Source organism: Mesoplodon densirostris, chromosome 18 (genome assembly GCF_025265405.1).
Source record: "Mesoplodon densirostris isolate mMesDen1 chromosome 18, mMesDen1 primary haplotype, whole genome shotgun sequence".
Classification (NCBI taxonomy): Eukaryota; Metazoa; Chordata; class Mammalia; order Artiodactyla; family Ziphiidae; genus Mesoplodon; species Mesoplodon densirostris.
Genome location: NC_082678.1, coordinates 44,879,264 through 44,894,027, shown reverse-complemented (window position 1 = coordinate 44,894,027; position 14,764 = coordinate 44,879,264). Strand labels below are relative to the sequence as shown.

The window sequence follows — 14,764 nt, the reverse complement described above, 5'->3', positions numbered from 1 at the left end:
GAGAGCCCACGTGCCACAAACTACAGAGCCCACATGTTCTGGAAGCCGCGCACCACAACTAGAGAAGAGAAAACCTGCACGCCACAACTAGAGAAGCCTGCATGCTGCAACGAAAGATCCCGCATACCTCAACGAAGATCCCGCATGCTGCAGCTAAGACCCAATGCAGCCCAAAAAATTAAAAAATAAATAATATACATATAAAAACCCTGGAAAAATAACACATCAATAAATGAATGGATATTATCTTTGGGTAATTTTTTATGCTTTTCTACATTTTCTAAATTGTTTACAATAGGTAGTATTAATTTTATCTAAAATTATAAAATAATTGCTTACAGAAAGAAAATGAATGACTTAATAAAAGATGTGGAAGTCCTAACTTGACAAACAGCTCATATAGAAACAACTTAAAAATTCAAATGATATTGAAAAAAAAAAGGCCAACAATTTCGAAAAAAACAAAAAATGAAGGAAGTGGATATCTAATTGATATTGAGATAAAGCAGGTCTTTAAAGGTATCAAAGCATTATCAAGTTTGTTCAAAAGAATTCTTAGGCTTCTCTATACCATACATTAGCAATGAGAGAAAGAATAAACTTGGACAATATCTGTAACAAATAAAAGACAAAAGCCAATGTCTATGAAATAAAGATATTTATAAATTAATAAGAAAATGGCAAAGGACATGAAGAGGCAATGCACAAAGAAAACAAATGGTCAATACATTTTTTAAAGCCTAATCACACCCACCAAAATGGTATCTTATTGCTGTTACAGGTTGCATTTAGAAACTTAAAACAGCAATAAGATACCACTTTGCCTATGCTATTGGTAATAATTAAGTCTATACTTAATGTTAACAAGGGTGAGGTGACACTAAAAGACATCAGCACTAATGGTAGAAATGTAAACTAGAACGAGATATCTGGAAAGCAATTTAGTAATATATAAATATATCAAAACCTCATACTTTTTGATTCAGAACTCTCTGGGAAGTAATCAAAGATGACATCAAAGACTAATGTCCAAAGATGTCTCCTGTAGAATTATTTACTAATAGCAAGATCTTACAAATAATCAAATAGGCAGTAATAGGAAAATAATTAAGTTATTTTTACAACTTAATGTATAACAAACATATGATAAATTAGACTTTTAAAACCAACGTTTTTTGAAAAACTTACAACACAGAAAAATTTTACATCATAATTAAAAATAGCAGAATACAAAACCACATGTGCAATATGATCAACTGGTTAAAAATTTTATTTGTTGATATAAAACATGGCCAGAAATACACTAAAATGACAAAATATTCCAAAGGATGGAATTATGAGTAAGTCCAGTTTTCTTTATACTTTCTTTGTACTTTATGGTTTAAAACACACACACACACACACACACACACACAACCTGGGATTTTGTTTTAACTTTGCCCCTTTTTTAATGATCTGAGAGTTTACTTAAATAAAACTGACCTGATAGTGGGTGGAATTTAAATAGTCAGGGGAACCTGGATCCTGAGCAATTTACTAAACTTTCATTTCCTCATTGCGAAACAGGGATAATACCAACCTTAAAGAATTCAGAGAGTTAAATAATTAATGCACTTAAAGTGCTTTATGGCACTCTAAAGATACTTGTTAAAAATACACCTTTCTGGGCCTCCCTGGTGGCGCAGTGGTTGGGAGTCCGCCTGCCGATGCAGGGGATACGGGTTCGTGCCCCAGTCTGGGAGGATCCCATATGCCGCGGAGCGGCTGGGCCCGTGAGCCATGGCCGCTGGGCCTGCGCATCCGGAGCCTGTGCTCCGCAACGGGAGAGGCCACAACAGTGAGAGGCCCGCATACCGCAAAAAGAAAAAAAAAAAAAAAAAAAAAATACACCTTTCTCCTTAGTTTATAACTAAATCAATGAGGGGTTTTTTTAAGGTCTTTTTTTTCTGGGGTGGGGGAAGGGGGCAGGAGAGGGGAGCATGGTGGGTAGACTTAATGTGATCATTCCAAATTTTATCTGAATGAGTAAATACCTAAGAATAGCTCAGGAAAATTCTAGAAAATAAACAATGAAGGGTTCCTGACTCTTTAAAATATTAAAACATTAGAAAGTAGGGGGAAAAGTCATTTTAACTATGGGTATAACACCAGAACAGATAAATCAATCAAACACAATACTATTCAGAAACGGACTCAGGTATTCCTGGATATTTAGCATATAATAAATGGTGGCATTTCAAAATCAATGGAGAAAAATGGATTAATCACTACATGGTGCAATAATATCTGGCTAACCATTTGAAAATAAATAGTAGTAAAAGCTAGATTCCTATCTCAGTCCTTACATCAAAATAAATTCCAAAGTGATCAAACATTTAAAAGTAAATACTAGAAGGTAACATAGACAAAGAGGTAGAAGGAAACCTAGAAGCCATTAAGGAAAAAACTGATAAACCCATACGCCAAAACATCTCAAAGTTAAAAAACAAAATGGGGGAAATTTTTGCTACATTTGCTACACACATGATAAAGAGGTCAACTGCCCCATATGCAAATAATTTCTTAAATTAAGGAGCTATAAGCTCTCTTATACCCTGATGGTGAGCCTGTAAATTGTCCAACCTTTCTGAAAAAGAATTTGACATTTGCCATTAAATTTTTAAATGTTTACTTATTTATTTTGGCTGCGCCGGGTCTTAGTTGCAGCACGTGAGATCTTTAGTTATGGCATTTGGACTCTTGGTTGAGGCATGCATGCAGGATCTAGTTCCCTGAGCAGGGATCGAAGCCAGACCCCCTACATTGGGAGAGTGGAGTCTTACCCACTGGGCCACCAGAGAAGTCCCGCCATTAAATTTTTAAACGTTCATATTCTTTGACTCAGTAATTTTGGTTCAAGGAATTTATAACACAAAAACACTCACATGCGCCTGTGAAGACAGGTACAAGGATATTAGCTGAAGTTTTATAATAATGGCACAAATATTCATCAATGGGGACTTACTTTAAAAAAATTATAGTGTATCTGTATTATGCAGCCACAAAAATGATCTATTTCAAAAATGATGACATTATCTATACCAAAAACAAAGTAAAGAAAAAGGAAGGTTGAGAAGAGCGTATACAGCATGATTCCACTTTTAAATCATCAGAATACACATTTCTTTTTAAAAAACCAGAAAAATATCTACCAGACCCTTATCAGTGTTTACCTCTGAGGGGTGAGCTTATGAGCTTATATGGACTTTTCCCCTCGTATTATACATTTATAAATTTTTAACAAACATTTGTTATTTTTGACACAAAAATTTTTTTAATTAAGAAATTTAAAATCACATCCATGAAAGAATAAACAAATACATAAATGGAACAGAACGGTGAGCCTAGGAATAGATCCACACGAATATAGTCGACTGATCTGTGACAAAGAAGGACAGGCAATTCAATGGAGAAAGGACAGTCTTTTCAACAAATGATGGTGCTGGAACAACTGGATATCCACATGCAAACATGAAAGAAAAAAATCTAGCTACAGACCTTACACCCTTTACAAAAAAAAAACCTTAAAATGAGTCACAGGGGCTTCCCTGGTGGCGCAGTGGTTGAGAGTCTGCCTGCCGATGCAGGGGACTCGGGTTCGTGCCCCGGTCCGGGAGGATCCCACGTGCCGCGGAGCAGCTGGGCCCATGAGCCATGGTTGCTGAGCCTGTGCGTCCGGAGCCTGTGCTCCGCAACGGGAGAGGCCACAACGGTGAGAGGCCCACGTACCGCAAAAAAAAAAAAAAAAAAAGAGTCACAGACCTAAATGTAAAATGCAAAACTATGAAACTCCTAGAGCGAAACATAGTAGAAAATCTAGATGACCTTGGGTTATGGCAATGACTTTTTAGATATTGCACCAAAGGCACGATCTATGAAAGAAATAATTATAAGTTGGATTTCATTAAATTTAAAACTTCTGTTTGTGAAAAACACTGTCAAGGGCAAAGACAAGCCACAGATTTGGAGAAAATACTTGCAAAAGACATATCTGACAAAGTCCAGTTATCCAAAATACACAATGCACTCTTAAAACTAAACAATAAGAAAATTAACAACCTCATTAAAAGTTAAGCAAAAATTCTGAACAGACACCTCACAAAAGAAGATATACAGATAATGAATAACCTCAACATCATCTGTCTTTAGAGAACTGCAAATTAAAACAATGAGATACCACTGCACATCTACTAGAATGGCTAAAATCCAAAACACAGACACTTGCCAAATGCTGAAAAAAGTGTAACAACAGGAATGCTCATTTGTGGCTGGTGGGAATGCAAAATGGTACAGCCACTTCAACATACTCTCACCATATGATCCAGCAATCACACTCCTTAATATTTAACCAAATGAGTGGAAAACTTAGATCCACACAGAAATCTGCATTATAGTAATTTATTCATAACTACTAAAACTTGGAAGCAATCATGAGGTCCTTCAATAACTGAATAACTGGTACATCTAGACAATGAAATATTAATCAGTGCTAAAAAAAGAAATGGGCTACCAAGCCACAAAAAGACATGAAGAAACCTTAAATGTATATTACTAAGTGAAAGAAGCCAATCTGAAAAGCCTACATAACTGTATGATTCCAACTATATAACATTCTGGAAAAGGGAGAAACCATGGAGACAGTAAAAAAGATCAGTGTTTACCAAGCATTCAGGGGAAAAGAGGGATGAGGAGGTAGAACACGGCATTTCTAAGGCAGTGAAACTGTTCTGTATGATATTACAATGGTCAATGGATAGATGCACTCACTGCATGTTTGTCCAAACCCACAGAATGTACAACACCAAGAGTGAACACTAATGTAAATGATGGACTTTGGTTGATAATGATGTGCAGGTTCATCGATTGTTTAAAAATGTACCACACTGGTGTGGAGTGTTGATGGTCGGGGAGTCTGACAGGGAGGGGGTATAAGGAAACTCTCTGTACTTTCTGTTCAATTTTGCTATGAAAATAAAACTACTCTAATTTTAAAAAATACACAACACAGTGTAAGGCATATAATACCTCAATAAATCACAGCTTCCGTTTTATTATGAACTCATATGATACAGAGAAATAAAACAAATTTGAGGGAACGTTAGCATACATTAAAAAGAGAGTTTTGATCAAAAAAGAACATCTTTGCTGCTTGTTGCACGAGTCACATAGATTCCATGTCTGGAATATTCCACTAATATTAGGGACACCATTTTAGGAAGAGCACTAGCAAACTACATGGTATTAGAACGTCTGGCTAGCCAAGCAAAGGAAGCTGCAAAGAATGGAGAGGGTATAGAATCCTCACATGAGGAACTGCCAAGATAGAAGCAAGCTCTTTAAATATCTGAAGACCCCTTGTGTGGAAGAGAAAATAGACTAATTTTGACTCATTCACAAGGCCAGAACCATGGCGTAGAAGTTGTAGGGAAGTGATTTCAGCCCAACAAAGTTAAGAATTTACTAATACAGTTACCACAAAAAGTGGCCATGTTCTAGGAAGACTGGATTTAATCCGTTAGGAGTAAATGCAGAACAAATTTTTGCAATAGAGATGGATCTAACCTGTTAATGGCCCTTCTGTAACTGTCTACTGAGGCTTACTTACTAGGTTCACAATCAAATGAAAGACAGAAGTAGTGTCAGGCAGACTCTATTCCACAGTAGCTAAGAAAGCTGGGGATATAAGATCTAGATGAGGGAGGGGGGAGGCCAGGTGGGCAGCAGCAGTTTATTTATAAATAATAAATAAATATAGCAGGAGCTTAGAGAAAGCAATCAAGTAGACAGCAATTTGGGACTAAATGGTAACTATCAAGTTTGTATTGATTTTTCATACACTTAACCAATGGAATAGTAACCCGCATCATGGTTCCCCCACCCCCACCCCATTGGATGTCCCACAATAAGGACCCAATCATACCCTGTACTTTATTATTCTAACACCCTTTCTCAACCCAGGTTCCATGACAGAGTTAAATCCTAATGCCCAAGGTATTCAATGTACATAATGAATTAACTTCTCTCCTGTGCATCTAAAATGGTACTGGTTATATCACCTTTAAGATAACTGGGAACATAGCCAAATTATTTTCTGTGTTCTGTGCTTAAGATGAGGAACCCAGCCAAGTATAAACAATCTCATCTGTAATGCAGGTTGCAAAACAACAACTTCCATGAGGACAGGCACCTTGTCTACCTTGTTTGTAGCTCATACCCAAATCATATATGTTGAATAAATGAATAAAAGAATGGAGACTACACTTATATTTAGTCAGTTTCTCTTCTACCTCGAGTTTTCTCTACCTTTCTTTCTCACACATCCTTTCCTTTTTCCCTTCTGTTTTGGAGGATGAGATCCCTTTCTCTCCTCCTGAAACTCAAGCTCTTGATGCATCTTTTTTTTTTTTTTTTTTTTTTTTTTTGCTGTACGCGGGCCTCTCACTGCTGTGGCCTCTCCCGTTGCGGAGCACAGGCTCCGGACACACAGGCTCCGCGGCCATGGCTCGCGGGCCCAGCCGCTCCGCGGCATGTGGGATCTTCCGGGATAGGGGCACGAACCCGTGTCCCCTGCATCGGCAGGCGGACTCTCAACCACTGCGCCACCAGGGAAGCCCTCTTGATGCATCTTATCTGCTCTTAATTCCTCAGAGATCTAGTCCATATTTATTTTCTTCTTGATAACTTCAGGTTCCCCCTTCTCAGGGGCAGTTCCTCCAGCATCTACAATTATTGAAAAATAAATAATTATCAAGAAAGTCTCAGGACTTCCCTGGTGGTCCAGTGGTTAAGACTCCAGGCTCCCAATGCAGGGGGCCCAGGTTCGATCACTGGTCACGGAACTGGATCCCGCATGCTGCAACTAAGAGCCCACATGCCATAACTAAAAGATCCCGCATGCGGCAACCAAGATCCCATGTGCTGCAACGAACACCCAGCGCAGCCAAACAAATAAATAAATATTTTTTTTAAAAAATTCTCATGCGTTCTGACTGTAATCAAGTTACATCCATTCTATGATTCCTTTCTAGCAATGTCATAATGACGCACCTAGAGAAAGTTCATTCTACATAAACAGAAGCAGTAACCAGAAGACAGGTGACAACCCCACTCTACTCCTAAATTCTAGTGTTGGCTCTGCTACAATGCAAGTCACTTCTGCTTCTTTAGTCCTTAATTTCCTGATCTCTAAAATGAGGGAAGATAAGTCTTTAGGATTCTTTTCAAGGATATGTCTCTATATCTACTACTCTCTATAGGTTAAATACATCTGCAGTGAGTAAAAGTAATGGTGAGGCAAATTTCCACTTAATTAAAGGATAACCAAAACATCAGAACTAGTCAAAACTAGGATGTCGTGAGTTCCTTCTCTCTCCAGAGACATTCAAACAGAAATCAGTCTACCACTTGGAAAAGATTCAAGTATCTAATGAGAAAACTGAACAAAGGCACCTTCCTTCATAGCTCTCCCTGTTCTACTCGTAGTAAGTTTCACCTGTGATCCAACAGAGAACTATCACTAGGCACGTCCTCATTTCACATTAGTGTGCCTAAGGCCCATTCCCTCCACTAGATCATAAAATTCCTGAAATCAGAACTATATCTCGTTCATTTCCACAGCCCTTCCGCATTACCTGGCACAGCTGTCCTACACAAAAATAAACAGAACAATTGTTTACTAAATATTCCTATGAAGACTAAACTCAATGTAATGACTGATTATACAAAAAGAGCACATGAAATTTCACTGAATAAAAACGTAGTATATGATGTACTCAAGATATTTTAGAAATCAGAGCCCTTAAGAGTCAAAGGCAGTTCCATCCACAGGTAGTCAGGTAAGACATACAAATTAAAGGATTATTACACAATCCCAGGCTACTGTATGCTGGGACAGACTGTGTTAGTCTGTGTTAGTGAGACTGTGTTAGTCAGACTGTGGGGTAAGCTCATGGCTTTTGTGTTTCTGATCAAGTTTAGTAGTTGGGAGATTTATCAAGTAATAATAAACAAACCAAATATATGGATTATTGAATAAATGGTGTTATACAATTGGCTTGGGCTTCCCTGGTGGCACAGTGGTTAAGAATCCACCTGCCAATGCAGGGGACACGGGTTCGAGCTCTGATCCGGGAAGATCCCACATGCTGCAGAGCAACTAAGCCCATGCGCCACAACTACTGAGCCTGCGCTCTAAAGCTCACGAGCCACAACTACTGAAGCCCGTGTGCCTAGAGCCCAGTTTTCCACAACGAGAAGCCACCGCAATGAGGAGCCCATGCACCGCAACGAAGAGTAGCCCGCACTCGCCTCAACTAGAGAAAGCCCGTGCGCAGCAACGAAGACCCAATGCAGCCAAAAATAAATAAATAAAATAAATATATATTTTTTTAATTGGCTTTATCCACTTGGAAGAAAAATAAAGTTAGAACACTATATCACATCAAAAATAAATTCCAGATGCAGGCAGCTTCCCCCAGCAAGCCAGAAAGCAGCTTTCCAGGAAGTTCTACAGATGTGGTCTCTCAATGATCACTACCCTTCAGAGGGCCACAGCTGTACCCTCTCCAACAAAGTCAGGATTTTAGTTCTGGGAGCAGCCTCTTGAAGATTTGCTCCTTCCCTAGGTGCTCTGCCTTAGCCCTAGAGGTAGGAGCTGCTCCCTATATCTACTATTCCTGTATTCTTTAGGGTTTTCTTTTTCTCTTAGGTAATCTCCTGTTTAGTTAATAATTATTTATATTAAGCTTTACCTGTTAAATTTAAAAATAAATAAATTCCAGATGGTCTAAAGTACTAAATATAAGAGACGAAACTATGAAAGTGGTGAAAATGAGATGTTTTTGTTGTTGTTGGGTTTTTTTTGTTTTTGATTTTTTAATAAAAAGAGGTCTTCCTAAGAAACCCAGAAACCATTCATTTTTTTAAATGGTCAAAGGACTTCCCTGGTGGCACAGTGGTTAAGACTCCACGCTCCCAATGCAGGGGGCCCGGGTTCGATCCCTGGCCGAGGAACTAGATCCCACATGCATGCCACAACTAAGGAGCCCAAGAGCTGCAACTAAGGAGCCCACATGCCACAACTAAGACCCGGAACAACCAAATAAAAATAAATATTTTTTTAAAAAGTGATCAGGTCTACATAAAAATTAAAGCTTTCTGCACAACAAAAGCAAAAATAAATATATATAATTACTATCAGGAAAGTACAAATTAAAAAGCCATCATTTTACCTACTTGATTAAAACCCTTCAATGGCTTCCCTTAGAGCGCTAACGCTAAAGCCCACTCAGGCCAGCCTATACCTATTTGACCCTCTCATTATCTCTAGCCCGGCACACTGACCTTTCTTCAGTTATCTTACTCATCCTGCTTCTTCCAAAAAAGGGACTCCTGCTCATCCACTGGGTCTCAGCTCTAGGACCACTTCCTCAGAAACCTTTCCTGGACTAAATAAATGGGTCAAATTCCTCAATTACAGCATTGTGTACCTCTCACAGCTGCTCAGCCCAAAAACCTCCTAATGATCCTTGACCCCTCTCTCTTTTGCATCCCATATCTAATCCAAATCCTGCTGGCCATGCCTTCGAAATATAACCTCCACCAATGCACCCTGGTCTCAGCCTCATCATCTTTTTCCTGGATTAATGCGTCCCTTGCCTTCCCTTACTCTACTGCCAATCTACCAACCAGAGTGGTTTGGTTTTTTTTTTTTTTTAATGTAAGTCAGATCACATCACTCCTCTGCTCAAAACATTTTTAATGATTCCCCATAGTGAAAGCCAATCTTTGCAATGCTTCTAGAGCCCAGAAGACCTGCCACCACCCCATTACCTTTCACCTCATATTCTACTACTCTCTTCTCCCTTCCTCTCCCACCTCCTTCCACCCACTGCCCCAATAATTTCATTCTAGCCACACTGACCTCCATGCCATCCCTCAAACATGCCAGACACATTCCTTCCCTAAGGCATTTACAAGAATTGATCCCTATGTCTGGAACACTCTTCCTCCAGATATCCTCATATTACCTCTTCTATCACCTTCAAGTCTCTGGTCAAATGTCATCTATGCAATAAGGCTACTCTGACCACCCTATTTAAAACCAGCCTATCCCCCTTCCTTTTACCCTGCTCTATTTTTTCTTTTTTCCATAGCACTTATCACCTAACAATCCATATGTTTTGCTTATGTTTGTTGTTTAATATCTGTTTCTCCCACACTAGGGCAGGGTTATTTATTATCTGTGTTGCCCACTGATGTATTCCAAATATCTAGAATTGTGCCTGGCAAGTAGTACACACTCACATTTGTTGAGCAGTTTTGTACTTGTCTGTGGGGTTATCTAATTAATGGCCTTCTGATTCACTACCTAGGAACAGGGACTGGGTTTGGGTTTCTTCGTCATTTTATTCCCTAGGGCCTAGCATAAGGCTTGGCCTAGACTAGGCGTTAACTGAAGAATACCTTTTTTTTTTTTTTTGTCTATCAGAAGATACAAATTTAAAACAACTGACATTATCCAGGGTTTGTAAAAGTGTAGAGGAAATCCACCCTCTCATATACTATTGGCAGGTATGTAAATTGATACTTTCTGAGAGTAAGCTAGCAATGGTTATTAAAATTTAATTCACTCAGAGCTCATGCCCTTTAATTCATAGTCTTACGGAAGTAAAAGCAAAAGTACCTGAAAAATATGTACAAGAATATTACAGAACTGCTTATAATGAAAAAATTAAAGCATCAATAAAGATATAGGCAAATAAATCATGTGTGGTACATGCGTATGACAGAACATTCATTAACAAGAATGAGGTAGATCTATAACATTGAACTGGAAAGTAGTCCACGATCTAGTAAACAGATCGAGGGCTCTGGCATCAGGTGACCTGGATTTGAATCCTGGCTCCCCTCACTTCTAGCTATGTAACTCTAGGCACTTTTAACTTCTCTGTGCTTCAGTTTTCCTCATCAATTAAACAGGAACAATATTATAATAGCACCCACCTCACTGATAAGAAGATCTCCTGAGATAATGCATGCAGTGTCTATAGCACATTATATGGCCACATAACCATTTACGAGTATATGATAATTATAGCTAACATTTATAAGCAAAATAGACAAGCTGCAGACCTATGTATGTAAAGCATGTCCATTTCAGGGGGAAAAGGTAGCATGTCTGTGTTAACTATAGGAAAAAAAAGTCAAGAAGGATAGAAAACTTAGTATTGGTTTCCTTTGGGAGATGGGAGGAGACATACTTCTTAATAGCCATACTTTTTTAATGGAAGGATTTTAGAATACAGTGTTTTTAAATAAAAAAGAAATGAAGTAAAATCAGAGCAAATGCTTCTAAGAGTTTAACTTAGATTTTAAAATATTAAAATTTTAAAAATTTTACATTCTATATAGTCTTTGAATTATCAAGGTAAAATGAAATAATAAGCTGAAATTTGTCTATTAAAGTTACCTTTGTTCTAAACGAGTAAACTAAGATGCATGATCAAAAAAATAGTTTTCGAAAAACTTACAAAAGAAAAAATTAAAGAGAATTAAAAGAAAATTATTACATTTTACCCTGTCGATTTACACACAAATGAATTCTTTTCTTAATCTACGATACCTCCATGAAAAATAAACCTATGTCAAAGAAGGAAAAGAAAACAATGTCAAAGTAAAATAAAACTGCCTCTAAAATGGGATACCTGGGAATTCCCTGGAGGTCCAGTGGTTAGGACTCTGCTCTCTAACTGCCGAGGGCCTGGGTTCAATCCCTGGTCAGGGAACTAAGATCCCACAAGCCACGCAGCATGGTCAAATAAATAAATAAAATGGGATAAAAGCTAAATTAAAGTCAAAAAGTAAAAGTTATCTTTTACTGCCCGTTTAACTCAAAAGAATTCTGCAATTGTTTGGGGTTTTTTTGTTTGTTTGTTTGTTTGTTTATATCAGCAAGGCTAGGAAATTCAAGCATGCTTAAAGCTAAAGTGTTACGAAGTGATCTATGTTAAGTTCAGCCAAAGGGAAAAATTAAATCCCCAAGATGAACTTCTAAGAAGACACTGATACAAAGCGTTCAAATATACCGAACTCTCTCCTTTTGTAAACAGTAGCTGTGGCTGCTCATTTACTACATTAACTGAAAATAAATACTGCAATCTATGCAAACTAAATCTCATCCCACGGTCACAGGATTTGAAAAATAGGGAATAAACCTGTCCTAAGAATACAAGATTTCCTAAAGCTAATTTTTCCTAGCCTCTTTCAAATGCTTAGTCACTTCTGCCTATTTACAAGGAAGACCGTTTCACGTCTAGAAAGAGGCAGGGAATTTTGATTCCAGACTGTCATGTCACCTGAGCCGTCCTAGACGTTTGTTTCCATGCAACTCAAGAGAAGGCAGCTGCCAGTTAAGCAGACCTACCACTCCAGATCAAAACCAGAAGACACTGGGGCTCTCTCTATTCTGCCTCTGTCTGCAAAAACAAAGAGGTGTTTGTGGAAAAGGGAAGTTTTCTTCCCTGACACCAAATGCAAAAGGTGAGGATTAAAATGTAGCCTGAAAACATCCCCATTTCCTCTAACAGTCCACCAGAAATGCCTCCCTTCTCCTCTACTGAAACAGAAAGCAACCAGATTCTTACACAACTCCAGATGTAGGTACCAGACATGTCTCCTTAGGCAACTAACAAAATCTAAAACTAGAGGCAAACAGGCTTTGGAACACACTTCCAAGAAAGCAGCTAGCATTAAAATCTGATAACATTGTTTCAGGTTCCTCAAAGGCAACAAAAGAGAGTAAGGTCTTCATGAAAGATTATTTTAAGAGACAACCCTAGGCAAAGGCAGGTTTTTAAGCACCTACCATGGGCCCAACACCAAATCCCGACATTCCACTCACACAAGATTCTAAGCACACACGCTAATTACAGAAATACACCTGAAAGAACTCTCTTGCCCAGATACAGCAGTACCTTGTCAAGGACCAGGCACAGTCTTTCCAAACATAACTCCAGGTGGTAAAACCTGGAACCACGTGGTCAATCTCCGAAGCAGAGCTTAAGCCAATTTCCCAGAAGGTCATGAAGGACTGACAACCACCTGGGACTAATTAGGATGGGGCTCTTTTTCCTTCCCTGGATATAAGTGCTATAAAAGACAGGCTTCCTCGACTTCACCATTCTCATTATTCCCCAAAACCGCCTTAATAATACTAACCAGTTTACATAATACATGTTGCCTCCTTTATAAGTAAAATATAAAGGCACGAATTAACCTCTTTTCATGAGAATACTCAAGTTCAAAGAGGCTAAGAAACCTGCATAGTGCTTGTTAGTGAAGGCTCCAGGTCCTGCAGACGCCCAGGCCCCAGCACTTACCATTAAGCCACAATGCCTCTCAAGGAACGCTACTAAATCCAGCTACTGATCCCAACCAGTTTCACGCCACAAAACTGAGCTCAAAGCGCTCAGTGGCATGGATGGGGGGCGGGGCGTGGGGAGGGTACATCACCACTACCTAAGCAATTTTTTTTCTTTAACGAATATAGCACATGTTCCTGATTTCCATCCTCCCCACGGGCAGAACCCACGTGCCGGCCCCACCGCTACCCACAGCAGCTCCCTCTCCACGCTCCCCAGCTTCTGCCTGGTCCCCCGCAGCCTCCTCACGCCCCTCCCTCCACCCCCACCCCAGCCAGGGCAAAAGCCGGCACCTCCCGCCCCCTCCCCAGCGACGGCTGCCCAGGCCCCCGCACCGCCCTCGCGCGCAGCCGGCGCCGGAACCCGCGCGCTCCCGCCTCCGCCCGGCAGGGTCACCCCCGGGGCCTGCGCGCGCCCTTCCCGCCGCCCGGAGGTCTCCCCGCGACGCCGGCGCTGGGCAGGCCGCGCCCGCCGCGCCTGCCATGGTGGGCGACTCACCGTCAGGCTGAGGAGCCGGGCCCGGCTGCGCCATGGCCGGGCGGCCGGCCTCGGGGAGCGGGAATGGGCGGGGAAGCGGCGTCCCGGGCTCCTACAGGCTCAGCTGGCGGAGGAGGCGTCGACCGAGCCGCCGCCGCCACCGCCCAGGGAGGAACCGCTAAGGCTGGAGCCGCCGGCGCCGCCACAGCCGCGGGCAGAGACGGACCCGAGCGCCGACCTCCGCCTCCTCATCCTGACAGCGGGAAATAAGCAGCGCGCAGGCGCGGGGGGATGGGGCGGCACGTGACGTCCCCCTGAGGGGAGGGGCGGGGCTTCGCGAGGGGTTGGGGAGCGCGGCGCGAGGGGGAGGCTGAAGGAGGAGCGGAGCGCGGCGGGTAGGGTGGGGTGGGGGAGGAGGAGGCTGAATAGGGGAGGAGGGGGAGAGGGAAGAGGAGGAGAGTGGCGGCGGGGAAGCCCCGGCCTCGTGCAGGGGCCGCTCCGGGCCCTCCGCCCCAGCACAGAGGCAAAGAAAGAATAATAATAAAAAGAAGGGCGAGAGAGTAGGCTAGATGGTGAAGTGAGCGCAAATCCAGCCACTGCCTGTTGTAGCTGTGTGACCTTGGGCGAGTCACTTAACCTCTTTGAACCTCACAGCCTTCGTCTGTATAATGGCTATTAAACGTTTAAATGAAGTGAAATGTGCGGAACTGTGTCTGACGTACTTTCCATTAAGCACCTATACAGGCTGTAACTTTTAAGTTCCAGGTACCGTGATAGGTGCTGGGGATACTGCCAGACACAGTTCCTGCACCCATGAGGGGAGAGGG

The 14,764-nt window shown here is 41.0% G+C and overlaps 1 protein-coding gene across 2 annotated transcripts in view; it reads right to left on the bottom strand.

Moving 5' to 3' along the window:
* Nucleotides 1-14,185, bottom strand: part of RABEP1 (rabaptin, RAB GTPase binding effector protein 1) — a 106,670-nt gene extending 92,485 nt beyond the window's left edge. For both annotated transcript variants that reach the window (XM_060081360.1, XM_060081361.1), the window contains exon 1: nucleotides 13,959-14,185. In XM_060081360.1, coding sequence (XP_059937343.1) covers nucleotides 13,959-13,992 — 34 coding nt within the window. In that variant the 5' untranslated portion in view covers nucleotides 13,993-14,185. The remainder of the gene's footprint in view (nucleotides 1-13,958) is intronic.
* Between the last annotated feature and the right edge of the window lie 579 nt (nucleotides 14,186-14,764).